This window comes from Cebus imitator, unplaced genomic scaffold (genome assembly GCF_001604975.1).
Source record: "Cebus imitator isolate Cc_AM_T3 unplaced genomic scaffold, Cebus_imitator-1.0 Scaffold18, whole genome shotgun sequence".
Lineage (NCBI taxonomy): Eukaryota > Metazoa > Chordata > Mammalia > Primates > Cebidae > Cebus > Cebus imitator.
This window is the reverse complement of record NW_016107333.1, coordinates 14408275-14428129: the sequence shown is the minus strand read 5'-3', so window position 1 is coordinate 14428129 and position 19855 is coordinate 14408275. Positions and strand designations below refer to the sequence as shown.

Genomic DNA, 19855 nt, shown 5'->3' with positions numbered 1-19855 from the left:
ACCAGGCTGGAGTGCAGTGGCATGATCTCAGCTCACTGCAAACTCTGCCTCCCAGGTTCAAGTGATTCTCCTACCTCAGTCTCCCGAGTAACTGGGACTACAGGCACATGCTACCACACCCAGCTATTTTTTGTATTTTTAGTAGAAACAAGCTTTCATCATGTTGACCTGGATGGTCTTAATCTCTTGACCTCGTGATCCACCTGCCTCAACTTCCCAAAGTCCTAAGATTACAGCCATGAGCCACCGCACCCAGCCAACTTTTCTAACTACGACAGAAATCCAAAATCTATCAAAAATATCAATTGTTTCTACTATATAGAAATAAATAACTCTTCATGGAACAGAGCTGTTATGTAAAATGTTAAGTAACAACTGAAAAATTAGAAAAATATATTTACAAATATCACAACTAAAGTGTTGATTTTCATAGTAAAGGGCTTCTACAAATACTTAAGGGCCAAATTTTTTTTTTTAATGGGCAACGATTATGAGCAGAGAGTTCACAAAAAGATGTTGAACCTTAGTCCTCACAAGAGGTATGCAAATTAAATTGGAACTTTTTTTCTCCCACCATATCAACAAAAGTTTAAAAAATGTTTATAATATACCTTTGTCAGCAAGGATGTTGGAAAAAAAGACCATTTATTAACTACTGACAGGAGTACAAACTGGCATAACCTTTGTGGAAGGATTTTGGCAAAAATTATCAAACTTATAAATGCAACTACATTTTGATCTAGACATTTGCCTTAAGGGAATTGATCCAATAGATATACTAGCATAGGTACAAAATGATAAAAATGTATAAGATGTAGAGATGTATGTATCAGCAAAAGAGTAGAAGCAACATAAACAGCTATCAAAAAGAGACTAATGAATTTAATTATGCTGTACCTATACAAAGGAGTATTATATAGCCATAAAAAAGCTGCTTATGGGATGATTTGAAAAAATTGTCAAGGTGCATTTATATTAATTTAAAGAAAAAAGGAGCAGGGAGCATTATTATGTGTACAGTTATACTACTATTTGTATTTTTAAGAGAAAAATAAGTCAATGTATCAGTGTATGTACCAGGTTGGCTATTCAACATTCATCTTAACCTCCAAATAAGCTTTTCTATATTGAAGAAATTATAAAGATAAAAATGACACTTCCCAGATTTCCTTGAAACTAGGTAATCAATTCAGTACATTCATGCAAGACTTGAAGGTGGAACTGGCTTAAGTGGTGAGGGAGACAGGTGATTCAAGGCATCTCTTCAGCTGGTGTGGATTCTGGCAGACGCCCAAGCCATCAAGATTCAGCAGAAACCAATAGCGCAGGAAGTGCCAGATAATAACGGGACCAGTGGCACCTGATGCTATGCGCCAGCGCTATCTTACTTGACTTCATTTATGTTTCAGGAAAATCCTGTGGGAGCATCAGTATGCACATTTATAAATGAGGCAAGGCGCTCATTCAGAGAGGTTATATAACTTGAGTAATATTCCACTACTAATTCAAATCCTGATCTATCCAATTCTAAAGGCTGTGCTGTTAAGCTTTACATTGGGTGTGATAAAGTATAGCCAGGAACTCAAAATGCAGAATTGATGCTTCTAGTCAACCTGCTGGACTGCTCGGATGGCGCTGACATGAGCGATGCCTCTGCCCTTCCCAATCCAAACACATAACAGTGTTGGATACAATAGTACAAAAACTGTTTTAACTTGTAGCTGAGCTTGAAACCAGGAAAGGGAAATTCCAAACTGTCAAAACAAATTGGGGAATTGTGAGCAGGGCCTGAACCTGAGGACTTCCCTGGAGAGGGATTAGAATTAGGCCTTAACAGATGGAACTGGGACTTCAGTGCCAGACTCGTGCAGCAGTCTGGAAAAGAGTGCCCTGCAGGTAGGGAAAGTCAGAAATGAGTTATCTATATAAATGGGGACGCAGAATGGGCTTGTCCACAAACTAGGGACTAGAAATACACTGTCTGCTGGCTTGAGTAGATTCAGGGAAACATGACAAGTGCCCACATTAAAACTCACTTTAGGTTGTAATTCACCCCACCTGAAAGATACATGGAAATTGGCAGTTTAAATACTGGCCCAGAACCAGTGAAACCCAGGAAGCTCTGGCCGGGGCTTATGGAAAGCAATTGCAAAGGATCCTCCTCCACCCTCCCTAGTTCTTCTGAAGATGGTTATAGCACAAAATGTATCTGGACAAACTCTGGTAACACCTTTTGATTAGGAAGAGAAAATAATTGTAAGTATTCCATCAGAAAAAGCAAAGTTTCTACAAAGGAACTAACATTGAACTGTTCTTAGTTTTTCTCTGCAGAATTAAAGACCAGATTATGTTGGTCAAATATGTGTGGATATTTTTTTCTTTTGGTAATTTATTCTCAAGAATCAAAATTCAAAAGATATGAAAGGGTATCTTTCCATCTTGCTGTGCAATAGACGTCATACAATTGCTCTCCGGTCCTGGCAGGGTGATCTACAGTTCACTCTCCACACGCGACTGGTCTATTCTGTCATCATGCTCCTGTCATCAGTTGCTCTGTTGATAAAATCTGCTTCCCCTGAGTCAATTCGCACCTGCCCCATAATACACCTCTCCCAGAAAACAATGTTCTTAATTAACTCATGTGCCATCCTGCCTGTGTCCACCTCACCTCAGAAGGCATAGATGGAATTCACTTGTGGCACTTGAATCTGCCTTCATTATTATGCTCTCCTCCTTTTTTTCTTTTTTTTTTTTTGATGGAGTCTCACTCTGTCATTCAGGCTGGAGTGCAGTGACATAATCTCCACTCACCACAACCTCCGCCTCTCAGGTTCAAGCCATTATCCTGCCTCAGCCTCCCTAGTACCTGGGATTACAGGTGCCCACCACCATACCTGGCTAATTTTTGTATTTTTAGTAGAGATCGGGTTTTGCCATGTTGGCCAGGTTGGTTTTGAATTCCTGGCCTCAAGTGATCCACCCATCTTGGCCTCCCAAAGTGCCAGGATTACAGGTGTAACCCACTGCACCCAGCCTATTAGGCTTTGCTTAAAAGATACTTTTTTATATATATTTAATTTTTTGAGATGGAGTCTCACTTTGTTACCTGGGCTGTAGTGCAATGGTGCGATCTCGGCTCAATGCAACCTCGGCCTCCCAGATTCAAGCGATTCTCCTGTCTCAGCCTCCTGAGTAGCTGGGACTACAGGTGTGCACCACTACGCCCAGCTAATTTTTGTATTTTTAGTATAGACAGGGTTTCACCATGTTGTCTAAGGTGGTCTCGAACCCCTGACCTCAAATGATCCACCTGCTTCAGCTTTCCAAAGTGCTGGGATTACAGGCGTGAGCCACAGTGCCCAGCCAAAAAATGAATTTCTATCATTTCAGGGTATATGCCTGTTCTGATTGCCCATGACTAGAGGCTCATGGAAGGTAGGACCCACTTCTTTGATATGTTATCTGACTCTTCCTTCTCTCTGAATGTAAACATCTGGTACAGTGCTCTGCATACAATAATGATAAATGTTGTGCATCACCTCATGTGTAGATCAATGCTAGTGTTGTTTAAAGCTAAGATTACTGAGGTTTTTTGCTAGATGCTAATTTATGCTAATATAAGGAAAATCAAACAAGTTTTATTTGTTATGGTTAAGGAATTTTGCCCTTTAGCAAGCCATTACAATATGAACCTCATTGCCATCTGGGTATTTGTGGCAACCAAGTGGGAATTCAGAACCTCCTTCTAACCCAAACACTGAAGTGAGGGAAGTCATCAGCATGAATTAATTATCAGCCTGCCAGGAAAGGACTGGAGGGCAAAATTATTATTCTTAAAGTGAGGCAAAATGCAAAACAGATTGGATTTTAAAATTTGGTACTTTCACTGTTAAAACAGTAAAGAAGGGCTAATGGTATAAAATGGAAACTGAAAAAATGTAATATGCTATGAATGCCACTGATACGGAAACAGAAAGCTTAAGCTCTAGTATTAAACTGAAATGAAGACTATCTACTCAACTGAATCAACGAACATGGTTTGGTTTAGAGAACATCATTTTCCATTGTGTGCCCACGGCTGACATCATTAATTAATCACAGCAGCTTTTTCATGGCTTTTCTATGGTTCTTTCCCCTGAATCATACAGAGGTTGTTCTCAGGTAGCCACTGGCCATTGAATTTGTCATATGCAATAGTTTGGATTATCACTTAGCAAACATTCATGCCTCTCTCCCTTCCTGTACAAGGAGTGTATATTTCCCTAGCTCACTGATACTGGACTTGGTGTTATGATTTGCTGTGGCCAATGGGATACGATGTGAAGAGAAGCCTTAAATGCATTTGTCTCTTTAGCTTGGGCCTCACAAAAAATGTACATAAGAGTTCTGAACCCAACCCGCAGCGTGAATCAGAATAGATGAGCCGAGTGTAAGGATCAGTTCCTGTTGCTGTAAGCCACCGAGTTTTAGGGTCCATCTTAGATGAAACCGATGAGTCATCCCTGCCCTAAAAACTAGGAGAGCACAAGGAAAGGACTAGGATAAAGTAGACACATCATTCAGAAGTAATAAGGAGGCAGTATGAAGAAGAAATAGCCATATTGGAAAACTGAATCATTGCCTTAGATTTTGACCAATCTCTCAGTCCACAGATATAGGGACTGAGCCATTAGCCTCAGATTCAAGAGTAGATTAGTCTCTAATGAGGCTGAGAGAAACAAAATGGTTTGGCAGAGCCAGGATATCAACAGAAGTCTCTTGATTATTAATACTGTACAATAATATGCGCTTTTTTTTTGGAGGGTGGGGGATGGTGGGATGGAGTTTTGCTCTTGTTGCCCAGACTGGAGTGCAATGGCGAGATCTTGGCTCACTGCAACCTCCACCTTCTGGGTTCAAGCGATTCTCCTGCCTCAGCCTCCTGAGTAGCTGAGATTACAGGCATGCGCCACCATGCCCAGCTAATTTTGTATTTTAAGTAGAGATGGGGTTTCTCCATGTTGGTCAGGCTGGTCTCGAACTCCCAACCTCAGGTGGTCCACCCGCCTTGGCCTTCCAAAGTGCTGGGATTACAGGCGTGAACCACCTCGCCTGGCCAATAATGTGTGCTTCTTAGAGGGATGTTTTCCTAACATTCTGAACCAGGGAGAACTGAGTAGCCAAACAGTGTCAAGCAAGGAAGTGGTGACCAGCTCCTCCTGGCTGCGGGACTGCCAAACTGCCCTGTATAGGGTCAATGGCTTTGTCCAGAGAGAACCCATCGATGGGAACCTTAAAGAAGAGCAGGCACCCAGTCTGACACTCAGACCATGGCTCAGAAAGCCAATAAAGCAAAATTCTATCAGGCATGAAGGGAGTAAAAATGAGAAAATAAAGCCTCAGCCTAAAAAAAAAAAGAAATCTAAAATAGTTTAGAAAATAATCTGGGACACCTATGCTTCTGAAAGGAGCCAAAGAAGGGGACGTTAGAAATTTAACACTTTAATTAAGGCTGACCCAACAATTCCGCAGACTAAGCTGCTGTCTACAGATGTGATTCCAGAAATATTAGGAACACCACTCCCAGCCCTGTCAGGTTAAAACTCTTCTCCTTTGGCTCAGTGCTGACCTAGCACCAAGCAAAATTAGAGATGGATGTTAGTGAAATGTCAGTCTGGAAGTAAGACTAGTATCTTCCTTCTTAGCACCTATCCAAGTGCTTAGAACACAAGAAGCACTCAATAAATATTTTTTGAGTGAAATAATGGAAAAATACATAAATGAATGTTAAATGCCAGTCACCAGTTATCTGATATAGAGGTTTATATTACAGTTTACTATCAAGGGAGTAACTAAGCAAAATCATAAACAGTATTGCAATCAAGTTTAAATTTTGCTAACCTCTTATTAATTTATTTAACAAATGTTAATATTGAATGTCTGCTATGTCCAAGCACTGTGCAGTTTGCTGTAGATGAAAATCAAATTGATGAATACCCTGCCCTCGTGTAGCTGATGATGATTTAATGGGAGAAAGAGCTTAAACACAATCAAACATACATACAAATATTAAATAACTAAGGAAAAGAAGAGGGAGGCATATAAGAGTGGGAGAATGAGTGTAGGTTTTGGATTAAAGGATCAGAGAGGCAAACATTCCCAAAAGCACTTGATACGTGTGAACTGGAAAAGCAACATATGTAAAATATCATTTTGTATAAGAACTTGCATCTGCAATGCACCAGCTGACTGGGTAACACGTACACAGGTGCAGTGAGCTAAGGGCCCTCTATTTTGGCCCTAGGACCCCTAAGATCCCCTGGAAGTACCCCTAAACATTATCCCATCTAAGCTAAAAGCCAACAAATTACAATGAAATCTTTGAAACTTGATTCTACATTACATATATCCATTTTTTTTTCCTGCATAATATGTAGACATCCAAACATACCAAGCAAGTAATCTGTATACGAAGACAAAAGATCCAGAGCAGCAAATTCTGGGATATTTGATAATGCCATTTGATTAACTCTATGGGTTCTAATATTCTTCTTTCCCATAAGTAGGTTAATTGCCAGCACAGCTTCACTGACCTACAATTAATGCATAAATTAGGATTATAAATGTAAGCTCTCTAATTCATAGATTATCTATTAGGTAAATAATGAAAAAAAGTGAATTCATAAAATAATATTCCATACATTGGAAGAAAAAATAAAGACAACCTGAAAAATAATATGTGATCCCTGACATTAGAATATATCATAGTCAAACAAATAATTTCGGGTTGACAATTTAATTAATGCATAAGTCACTTAAAATAAGCTACCCCACTTAGCTATGACAGATAGTTGCCAAAATGTCAAATACATATATATGTATATCTGCCAATACTTTCATTTAGAAAAGGTGAAACAAATAGAACCAAGTCTGGCTAATAGAGATTGAAAACACTAAATATAACCAGTATTTCTAATCTTTCCAAAGAAACATAATAATTGACACAACTCCCAAATAATGTAATTTTTTTTTCTGTTATTTTCTTTTGAGACAAGATCTCACTCTGTTGCCCAGCCTGGAGTGCAGTGGTGGGATCTCGGCCCACTGCAGCCTTGACCTCCCAGAGTCAAGCAATCCTTCTGCCTCAGCTTCCTGCATAGCTGAGACTACAGGCATGCCACCATGCCCAGCTAATTAAAATAAAATTATTTTTTTAGATAGAGTCTTGCTCTGTTGTAGGCTGGAGTGCAATGGTGCTATCTCAACTCACTGTAACCTCCACCTCCCAGGTTCAAGAGATTCTCCTGCCTCAGCCTCCCAAGTAGCTGGGACTATAGGCACGTGCCACCATGCCCAGCTGATTTTTGTATTTTTAGTAGAAATGGGGTTTTGCCATGTTGTCCAGGCTGGTCTCCATCTCTTGACTTTGTGATCCACCTACCTCGGCCTCCCAAAGTGCTGGGATAACAGGTGTGAGTTACCACACCCCAACTCCTTTCTCTTTTACAGGTATATTCTGTTCTTTAAAAGCAGAGAATACAGATATGATGGTAAAAAGAAAGATTAAACAAAAATCACACCAACCTGTGCAGCAGCTCTTATTGCAATCCAGGCTAATGAACTGTACATTTCAAATTTACTTGCTGCTGTTTCTTTAACAGAACTACTTCTTCTGAGAGGAGGCTAAAAATACAGCAAATGTGTTAGGATATAAAGTTCTGTGACAACTCTTCTCATCTTCTAAAGATGACATTTTAGTGAAAAACTATGTAGTCACTAAGGATAATAATGTATCTATTGACATGAAAAGATATTCAAAATATACTGAGGAAAGAAGAGTAGATTACAAAATTGTATGAAAAGTACAATCCTTCTTTTTAAAAAATATGCACACACATACATTTCCTGTACATAAAAGCAGAGAAAATTAACAGTGGTTGTCCCAAGTTTTAAGGTAGTTAAATTATTCTTATCATTTTTTCCTAATTTTCTATAATGAGCTTGCATTATCTGTATGATAAGTTAATAAAAATTATTCTTTTTTTGAGACATAGTTTTACTCTGTCCCACAGGCTGGAGTGAAATGACACAATCTCAGCTTACTGCAACCTCTGCCTCCCAGGTTCAAACAATTCTCCTGCCTCAGACTCCCAAATAGCTGGGACTATAGGCGTGTACCACTACCACACCCAGCTAGTTTTTGTATTTTCTGTGGAAACAAGGTGTCACCATGTTGCCCAGGCTGGTCTTGAACTCCTGAGCTCAGTTGATCAGCCCACCTCAACCTTCCAGAGTGCTGGGATCACAGGCATGAGCCACCATGCCCATCCAAAAATGGCATCTTAAGTAAAATTAAGTGCCATTATAATAGAAGATCTATAAATTGAATATATTGTGTAACAGTATCAGAAATTATAACGTCGCTTAAAAGATTTCTGGCAGTATTTGCTATCATATTTCCTGCTAAGAAAATATTAAAGAGAGAGTATTATCATAAAATTCCATAGAATAACAAAACAAACAAACAATGATTGAGAACATTTTTTTACCATGGGGGGCTTCTTTAATTAAAAAAAGAATATATATATTTTAAATATATATTCATTTTTTAAACATAAGAAAGTCACTGCTACAGAAGTGAACAGAACGCAACTCCACCAGTAGCTAGTATGTTCTACATTTTTAAAGGTAACTAAAATAGGTATTAGCAGTAATTTCTTAAGATTTAAATCATCTGGATAGAGCTAATGATTCAATTAGCCTCATGGATGCTAATTCTTTGATGTCTATATTTTGGCCAATTCTTTAATTTTCAGCAAATCTGAAGAATAAAACAAACAATAATAAAAGTATCTTTATTTTATTTCTGGCTAGAAGAATCCTGGGGAAAAAGAAAGCCCATGTACAATGCTGATGCCAAAGAACAAGTACAAGGCGTAAATGTGGCCTAGATCTAGCGTTAAGCCGGGGAGAAGATGACACCTGGAAAAGTTTGCCTGTGGGGAAATCTAAGCAATACAGCCCTGTTGTAAGATTAAAAGTAAACCAACCAACCAACCAAACCCTAATCATTAGCTGTAATGGGACTAATCTGGGGCAACAATTGCTAGCTTACTGACTATGTAAGCATGGGTAATTTATCTACTTACATTCTGGAAACAAGACCAGTAGGCATGTAACAAAGAACAGAGAATAACATTAAATAACTAGAATGTAAGACCAACTAGTGACCCAGCCATTCAAAATAAAAATAAGTCATCTTGAATAGAAAGGAAACCTCTGTTGAGGAAGCTGGGCCTGAACCCACCATGGAAAAATTTGGAGAGGGGAAAGAATATGGTGGGCATTTTCCAGATGAAGGAGATGTTTTGACACTGCACAGGAGATTCTAGGTTAGAAAACCCAGCGGGGTGGGCAGGAATACATGTAGATTGGAAATGGAGAAGTAAAGTGTCTTTATTTGAAGGAGACATGATCCTACATGTAGAGATAATCATAAGGAATACATAGACACACAAACACAATTAACATTAATAAATATGTTTAGCAAGGTCACAGCATACAAAACTCAATACACACAGATCAACTGTATTTCTATATACTAGCAATAAACAATCTAAAAATTAAAATAAAAATCTCTTTGACAACAGAAATAACAAAAATGTATAAGACTCATACACTTAAAAAGACAAAACTTCGTTGAGAGAAATTAAGATCAGAATAAATGAAGAGACAGTTCATATTCGTTAGAGGACTTAATATTGATAAGATGGCAACAAAAATCTCCTTAGTTATTTTTGCAGAAATTGACAAGCAGATCCTAAAATAGTAAAATGCAAAGGAGTCAAAGTAAAATGAAAAGGAAGAATATAGTAGGAACATGCACTTTACAACTTCAAAACTTACTAAAAGCTACAGGAACCAAGACAGTGGATGCTCAAGTAATGGCAGACTTCTAAGTCAATGAAACAGGATTGAAAATCCAGGAATAAACATTTGCATTTACAATTAATTTTCAACAAAAGTGCCAAAGCAATCCAACGAGAAAGGGATAGTCTTTTCAACAAATGGTGCTGAGACAACTGTATATTCCTGTACAAAAAGATGAATTTAGGCTCTTACCTCACACCCTACACAGGTATTAACTCAAAATGGATCATAGACTTAAATGTAAAAGTTAAAACTATACAACTTATAGAAGAAAATCTTCAACAACTGTGGTTAGACAAAAAGTTCTAGATATGTCACAAAAAATGCAACCTATAAAAGAAAAAAATGACAATTTGGCCTTCATTAAAATTTAAAACTTTTGTGCCTCCAAAGATGCTACTAACAATATGAAAAGACAAGCTACTAAGCAGGAGAAAGTATTTGCAAATCATTTATCTGACAAGGGACCTGTATCTAGAATACATACAGTTTTTTAAATGAAAACTCTCTCCCTTTTTTTTTTTTTTTTTTTTTTTTTTTGAGATGGAGTCTTGCTCTGTCACCAGGCTGGAATGCAGTGGCAAGCTCAATGATAAAAAAAAGACAAATGACTCAATAAAAATGCACAAAGGATCTGAATAGACAGTTTTCCGAAGAAGATATACAAATGGCCAATAAGCACATGAAAAGATCTGAGCATCATTAGCCACCAGAGAAATGCAAATTAAAATCACAATGAGATACTACTTCATACCTGAGATACTACTTCATACCTACTAGCATAGGTACTATCTCAAAAAGACAGATAATAACAAGTGTTAGCAAGGATGTGGGGAAATTGCAACCTTCATATACTGCTGGAAGAATGCAAAATGGTACAGCCCCCATTGAAAATCTGACAGATCATCAAAAGGCTAAATATAGAGTTGCCATATAACTCAGGAATTCCACTTTTAGATATGTACTCAGAAGAACTGAAAACATATGTCCACACAAAAACTTGTATATGAATGTTCAAAATAGCATTAACTGAAACAGCCAAAAAGTGAAAACAATTCAAATGTCCATCAACTACTGAATAGACAAAGGGAAAAAATGTGGCATATCCACATAATGAAATACTATTCAGCAACAATAACAAAAAAACTACCATTACATGCTACAACATGAGTGAACCTGGAAAACATTATACTGGGTGAAAGAAGCAGGCGTAAACACTACAAAATCTATCTATTAGCTGGACATGGTGGTGCGTGCCTGTAGTCCTAGCTACTCAGGAGGCTGAGGCAGGAGACTCGCTTGAACCTAGGAGGCGGAGGTTGCCATGAGCCGAGATTGCAGCCATGAGCTGAGATTGCACCACTGCACTCCAGTCTGGGCATCAGACCGAGACTCTGTCTCAAAAAAATAAAATAAATAAAATCTATCATTCTATTTACATGAAATGTCTAGAAAAGGCAAATCTATAGAGACAGAAAACAGTTTGGTGGTTTCACGGAACTAGGGGTGGGAATAGGATTGACTGCAAATGGCCATAAGGGATCTTTCTTGGGATGATGGAAATGTTCTAAAACTGGATAGTGGTGATTGTTGCACAACTCTGTAAATTTATTAAACATCATGTGGATTCTATCCATGAAATTAAAATGGGTTAATTTCCACTTAACTACTTGGAAAACTCCATATATCCTTCAAAATTTACTTCATCTGTGAAGCCTTCTCCAGCATTTCCCCAAAACAGTATTAGTCCCTACTTTGCCCCACTTCTTCACCTTGGCAAATTGTGATTATAGTCCTTATCACATTGCAATGCAATTTCTCTTTCTTGCTAGACCCTCTGCTCCTTAGAAAAAAAGGTGGTTAATGTGCATTAAGCCCTCAGTAAGTGTTTGGTTCATGAGCAAATAAATGAATGTTCAAGAAATAGTCAATTCAACTTAGCCATCAATTATTGAGTAACTACTAAGAACAAAATACTTTAGAAAGAAGAATATAGATGTTTAGCTGATGTCACAAAATGAAAAATAACAGTTCCATTGATGTAAGTACTTATTACATACAAGCCCAGTATCTTGTTTAATTATTAGAGCCACTCTAAGAGGTAAGGACCATCATCTCTGTTTCACAGGCGAGGAAACTAGGCTTAAAAAGACCTCAGTCACATAGCTAGTAAGTCGTGAAGCTAGGATTCAAATCCAAACAGGTGCGATGGTCACTCTGCTATACAGACACTACATAAAAGTGAAATAATGCTGCTTTCTTTTAAGGGCTTATAATGTGTTGTCTTTATTAGGACATATTTCAAATGTTATATTTCCATGGTCTGAATACGTCTGCATGAATTTTTTTAATTGGTTTCGGCTGTTTTCTGTGCTTCTAATAATTCTATGACTTGCTAAAGTATTTATACTATGTCAAAACACACAGAAAATAATGATCATATTGTAAGCAATTACACTACTGTTTTCATTGAAATCCTAACTTCGTTATGTTCTCAATTATAAGCACTTCTCCAGTAAGGGCCAGAGAGGTGATACATTATCATCCTAGCATCCTATTAATTTGTATTGCCACCTGCTATAAAAATAAATGGTTTTGTTTTTTTTTTTTGTTACTGGAAATAAACATGTTTATCACACAACAAAAAGTAACTTTTTCAAGTTTGTAATTATTTTGATTAAAAAAAGAGGTGCCATTCACCTAAGGCAACTTCCATATGAATAATTCAATTGACTGAGAGTCTATTTGCCTAAAGGTTTTAAATCATGTTTATGCTGTCTCAAAAATTAAAGATTTGATGCCAACATTTTCTGAAAAGATGTCTTGGAGGGACAAATGATTATTCAATAAGGATGAAACAGAAAAGCCCACTAAAATTTTAAAAACAAAAAACAAAATTACCGTGTTCATTTACCTAAAACCCACTCAAATTATTCCTGCCTCTGGGATCTCCCTTAATCTAGACCCTTGATCCTCATGTGTGGCCCACAGACCAACAACATCAGCATCACCTGGGAGGCTCATTAGAAATGCCAAATCTCAGAGCCTGCCCCTGATTTACTGAATCAGAATCTGTCATTTCACAAGATTTTCAGAGATGTTTCTGCACCTTAGTTTGGAAACACTGCTCTAGCTAGAAGGTGCGACCCCTCCACAACTCTTTGCTGGCTCCCACCTCCTGCATCAAATCCTGCCTGAAACATCACCTCTTCTCATGTCATTCATTCAAAATCTCACCTATATGAGTTATTTCTTAGCTCCAAATTTCATTACCTAAGTCACCCCCTAATATGGTTTGGCTGTGTCCTCATGCAAATCTCATCTTGAATTTGTAGCTCCCAAAATTCCCACACGTTGTAGGAGGGACCCGGGGGGAGATAATTGAATCATTGGGGCAGTTTCCCCCTACTGTTCTCATGGTAGTGAATAAGTCTCACAAGATCTGATGGTTTTATAAGAGGAAACCCCTTTCACATGGTTCTCATTCTCTCTTTGTCTGCTGCCATGTAAGATGTGCCTTTGCCTTCTACCAAGATTGTGAGGCCTCCCCAGCCACATGGAACTGTGAGTCCATTAAACTTCTCAGGTATGTCTTCACTAGCAGTGTGAAAATGGACTACTACCTCCCCTTTCCCTCCTTCTCCCTCATTTTCTCCCACCTTTCCTCCTCTGGCCTCCTTCCTTTACTGATTTATTATCCGTTTTCCTCTACTGAAAGGCATGCTCCATGAGAACAGGGACGAAGTTCGTTTTAGACACCACTTTAACTCTAGAAGGGTGCCTGGATCAGAGTAGATGCTCAATAGATATGTGATGAATGAATGAATGAATGATTCTATCAAGACGTTATCTGTTTATAGGCCATATCAGTATTGAAAACTTTACTTGTCTATCTGTTTAACCAATATGTCATTGAATTTTCCTGATCAATACTAATGACTCATTCATTGCCTTGCATTTACACTTCATGTTATCCACGAAACATAAGTGTATATTTATATATTAAGTATATATTACATATACTTACATTTCATGGATAACATTTTCACAGGCAGAAATGTGTAAATGAAAATAATTTCCAAAGCCCTATATAAAATGTCCAAAGAGATATGTCTTTGTAACACATAGTTACAAGTGTAACTACAAAGCAATGAATTAATTACTCCAAGCCACACAGGAAAATCGGCCTCATTATTTCAATAGCACAGTGTTACCAAAATAGCAATCTCAAGGACAATTAACTCATAATTTCTAATAAAATAGACTCTTACCTTAAGTGTTAATGGTGATCCTGAAATATTCCTTTTTGGCTTCTTCAGATGAAAATACAATAGAGCCATTTCTAGGTAGGAGTCTCTTATCAATCTAAAATGATATAGCACTGTACTTATTAAATAGCTTCACCATGCATAATCATTGGCATCATTTGCCAACAATTTCTAAGCTGATAAAAGGCAAAAACTGGCAAAACCAGCATTTGTCACAAATACCCACCCTCTTTTCATAGCACTTTTGACCATAAATACTAGCATCTTCCTCCCACTAAAATTGGAAGTTCTTGAAGAGAACTTCCAATTTTAGCATTCTACCTTCTCCTGTGCTGGCAACACTCCATACTATGACTGTCATGAAACCTGGCATCAAGACCATTCTGGAATATTCTAGCACACAAGGCACTAAAGAAGTGAAGATCAAGGATGGAAGAACTTGCCTTGAAAATGTAGGCCCCTCTCTAGGCTCCTACACTAATTAAAATAGAAAGAAATACAAAGAATTATGCAATGCAGAAAGCAGTGATTTGGTATGGGTTAGGTCTATGTATTCACCATCAAATCTGTCAGCTGGGGACCAGTGCATTTGGATCACTTCCATTGTAATAAAGATGGCTTACTCTCAATATTGAGGTGATATTCATACAGAATTAAGTTAACCAGTCCTGGTCCTGATGACCAGAGTGAATAGCCACACAAACCCCTTCTAGACACAACTGCACATTTAGGGAAGGAACTTGCAGTTGAGAAGCAGTCATCCCAAGGAGGCCCCAGAAATCCTGGTACTAACACGAGATTTGGGTACAGGCCAGTATGCCACTATGAGGACAGCCATCATTTACCATTACTTTAAAGGAGGCCTTGGGTCAGAACTAAGAGCAACAAGCTTGAGATGGACCCCGTGAACTAGCCTTGCTTTGAGAAGGCCTCCCAGTCAATCCAGCCTTGAGTGGTCTGTGTACTACCAAAATATGGGGTTCAAGCCAAACACACATGGCCACAACAATGGAATATCTTTTTACCCTGAGTTTTGATCATTATTCAGGCTTAGTTGTATAGCTTCATATAAACTCTCAAGTTGAAAACTTGGAGATTTCTCTTCCATTAGTATTTGACGTTCTATTTTGCCTGAAAGAAGAAAAAGATACAAAGATGGTTTTTCCTTTTTCTAGCACTTAGAACTTAAGAACAAATATTTCAGGCTGGAAATTCAGAGCATTTGGTGTGCTGTCCTTATGTATATCTGTCTATTTCTTCCAGAAGGTAAGCCAATGAGGAGAGACCCATTGCCTCCTTCTCCAGTACTCTCAGGCTTCCCCTGCATTCAGGAAGCAACATGAGGCAAGCTTCCTTTGGCTTGCCCTACACAACTGGTCTTCGCATCTAACTTTTTTCCCCATTCTCTTACTTTGTGCTTCTCCCTCCTCCTGTATCTTACATTCCCTTTTTTGACATCCATTCTCCTCTTTCCCCTGTCTCCTTCACAGATATCATAGAAAACATCTGCCCTCCCATGGTCATTGCCCCCCCTTGGTCATATTCACAATAGCCAAGATACAGAATCAATCTAAGTACCCTTCAACAGGTGCATGGATAAAGAAAATATGATATATACACACAACAGAATACTATTCAGCCTTAAAACAGAAAGAAATCCTGTTATTTGCAAACATCATGGATGAACCTGAAGGACGTTATTCTCAGTGAAATAAGTCAGGCACAGAAAGACAAATATTGCATGATCTCACTTAACTGAAGAATCTTAAAAAGTTAGGGATGGTAGGGGAATAGGGAGATATTGGTCAAAGAGTACAAGGTTTCAGTTAAATGGGAGGAGTAAGTTCTGAAGACCTATTGTACAACATGGTGACTATAATTAATAATAATCATAGATTTTAAATGCTCTCCCCACAAAAATGGTAAGTACATGAAGTGAAGGATATGCTAATTAGCTTGATTTAATCAAGTCACAACGTGTACATGTATCAAAAACATCACATTATACCCCATAAATATATACAATTGTTATGTCAGTTAAAAATAGATTGAAAACATTTTTAATATTTAAAAAAAATTTCCCAAACTCATTTTATGAGACCAACATCATCCTGATACCAAAACCTGGCAGAGACACAACTAAAAAAGAGAATTTCAGGCCAATATCCTTGATGAACACTGCTGCAAAAATCTTCAATAAAATACTGGCAAACCAAATCCAACAGCACATCAAAAAGCTTATCCATCATGATCAAGTCGGCCTCATCCCACGTATGCAAGGCTGGTTCAACATCTGCAAATCTATAAACGTAATCCATCACATAAACAGAACCAAAGACAAAAACCACATGATTATCTCAATAGATGCAGAGACGGCCTTCGACAAAATTTTCCCTTTATGCTAAAAACTCTCAATAAACTAGGTATCAGTGGATCATATCTCAAAATAGTAAAAGCTATTTATGACAAACCCACAGCCAATATCATACTACATGGGCAAAAACTAGAAGCACTCCCTTTGAAAACTGGCACAAGACAAGGATGCCCTCTCTCACCACTCCTATTCAACATAGTATTGGAAATTCTGGCCAGGGCCATCAGGCAAGAGAAAGAAGTAAAGGGTATTTAAACAGGAGGAGAGGACATCAAATTGTCCCTGTTTGCAGATGACATGATTGTATATTTAGAAAACCCCATCGTCTCAGCCCAAAATCTTAAGCTGATAAGCAACTTCAGCGAAGTCTCAGGATACAAAATCAATCTGCAAAAATTGCAAGCATTCCCCTACACCAGTAATAGACAGCCAAATCATATGTGAACTCCCATTCACAATTGCTACAAAGAGAATAAAATACCTAGGAATACAACTAACAAAGGATGTGAAGGACCTCTTCGAGGAGAACTACAAACTACTGCTCAAGGAAATAAGAGAGGACACAAACAGATGGAAAAACATCCCATGCTCATGGCTAAGAAGAATCAATATTGTGAAAATGGCCATACTGCCCAAAGTAATTTATGCATTCAATGGTATCCCCCCCATCAAGCTACCAATGACTTTCTTCACAGAATTGGAAAAAAACACCTTAAACTTCATATGGAACCAAAACAGAGCCTGCATAGCCAAGACTATCCTAAGCACAAAAAAATATCAAAGCTGGAGGCATCATGCAACCTGACTTCAAACTATATTACAAGGCTACAGTAATCAAAACAGCATGGTATTTGTACCAAAACAGACATATAGACCAATGGAACAGAACAGAGGCCTCAGAAAGAATGCCACACAACTACAACCATCTGATCTTTCACAAACCTGACAAAAACAACCAATGGGGAAAGGATTCCCTATTTAATAAATGTGAATCCTGGGAAAACTGGCAAGCCAGATGCAGAAAGCTGAAACTGAATCCCTTCCTTATACCTTATACAAAAATTAACTCTAGATTGATTAAAGATTTAAACATGAGGCCTAACACCGTAAAAACCCTAGAAGAAAACCTAGGCAATACCATTTAGGATATAGGCATGGGCAAGGACTTCATGACTAAAACACCAAAAGCCATAATGGCAACAAAAGCCACCATAGACCAGTGGGATCTAATTAAACTTAAGAGCTTCTTCACAGCAAAAGAAACTATCAATAGACTGAACTGGGAACCAACAGAGTGGAAAAAAATTTTTGCAATCTACCCATTTGGCAAAGGGCTACTATCAAGAATCTATGGAGAACTTAAGTTTATGAGAAAAAAACAACCCCATCAAAAAGTGGACAAAGGATATGAACAGACACTTCAAAAGAAGACATTTTTACAGCCAACAAACATGAAAAAAAGCTCATCATCACTGGTCATCAGAGAAATGCAAATCAAAACCACATTGAGATACCACCTCACACCAGTTACAATGGCAATCATTAAAAAATCAGAAGACAACTGATGCTGGAGAGTATGTGGAAAAATAGGAACACTTTTACACTGTTGGTGGAAGTGTAAATTAATTCAACCATTGTGGAAGCCAGTGTGGCAATTCCTCAAAGATTTAGAACTAGAAATACCATTTGACCCAGCAATCCCATTACTGGGTATACACCCAAAGGATTATAAATCATTCTATTATAAAGACACATGCAGACATACGTTTATTGTGGCACTGTTCACAATAGCAAAGACTTGCAACCAATCCAAATGCCCATCAATGATAGACTGGATAAGGAAAATGTGGCACATATACACCATGGAATACTATGCAGCCATAAAAAAAAGGATGAGTTCATGACCTTTGCAGGTACATGGATGAAACTGGAAACCATCATTCTCAGCAAACTGACACAAGAACAGAAAGCCAACCACCACATGTTCTCACTCATAAGTGGGTGTTGAACAATGAGAACACACAGACATAGGGAGAGGAAAATCATACACCAGGGCCTGGGGGTTGGGGGGATAGGGGAGAAATAGCAGGCAGTGGGGTATTGGGGAGGGATAGCATTAGGAGCAGTACCTAATGTAGATGACAGGGCAACAGATGCAGCAAACCACCACCATGGCACATGTATACCTATGTAGCAAACCTGCACAATCTGCACATGTACCACAGAACTTAAAGTATAATAATTTTTAAAAACCATTTAACTTAAAAATAAATAAATATAATCACAAATCTAAAAGGAAAAAATAAATTCTAAAAAGTCAGCAAATGGTTGAAAATTCTCAACGATAATGCAAATGTGCTGGCCGTCACAGCTCCCAGCCCTCACGGTGAGCTGCGGCCTTCAGATGTAGGCACTAGCAGGCCAGGCGCGGTGGCTCACACCTGTAATCCCAGCACTTTGGGAGGCCCACATGGGTGGATGCTGGAGGTCAGAAGTTCAAGACCAGCCTGGCCAACAGAGTAAAACCCCGTCTCTACTAAAAATACAAAAATTAGCCACGCCCATGTGGTGGTGCACACCTGTGGTCCCGGTTACTCAGGAGGCTGAGGCAGAATTGCTTGAACCTGGGAGACAGCAGTTTCAGTGAGCTAAGATCATGCCACTGCACTTCAGCCTGGGCAACAGAATGGGTCTCCATCTCAAAAAAAGAAAAAAGAATGTACACACTGTACACTGGCAGAGCACAGGGGTAGCAAAAAGGAAAGGAAGGAAAACTTCTATAATCACTGTAGAAAGGATTTATTGCTTTCATGCAGCCTGTGGAGAGGGCACAGAGCTGGCCAGTGTTGAGCTCACATCTGGGCACTATCATTTAGTAACTGTTGACTTTTGGAAAATCATTTTAACCAGACCTCACCTAATTTTCCTCATCGTCAAGAGGGATTTGTCATGCCTACCTTGCAGAGCTATTGTAAGAATTAGCACTGTGAGATGTAACATGTTGAATACGGGGCCTAGGTATCTAGTAGATACTCAGCAAATGATAGAAATTATCCCTATCTTTGTTTTTCTCAAAGGCAAAATGGCCACAATAAAATTATATAAATGTATTAACAGGTGTTATATATAAGTTGTAAGTATAGGTGTGCTATAGCTATTTAATTTCAATGAGTATGTACAGTATCTCTTACTTATACAAATCAAACAAAATGTTTAGCTAAGTAATGAAATTATGCAGAAAAAATATCTTTTTAAGAAATATTATTTTTAGCTAAGAGGCTATGTTGCCATTTTTCAAACATGA

The 19855-nt window shown here is 38.2% G+C and overlaps 1 protein-coding gene across 1 annotated transcript in view; it reads right to left on the bottom strand.

The window, feature by feature from the left end:
- The window catches only part of CFAP54 (cilia and flagella associated protein 54), a 361147-nt gene that overhangs the window by 110214 nt on the left and 231078 nt on the right, over positions 1-19855 (bottom strand). The window contains exons 58-61 of the mRNA XM_017511466.2: positions 15203-15348; positions 14181-14274; positions 7564-7662; positions 6431-6572 (exon numbers count right to left, since the gene is read on the bottom strand). Coding sequence (XP_017366955.1) covers positions 6431-6572; positions 7564-7662; positions 14181-14274; positions 15203-15348 — 481 coding nt within the window. The remainder of the gene's footprint in view (positions 1-6430; positions 6573-7563; positions 7663-14180; positions 14275-15202; positions 15349-19855) is intronic.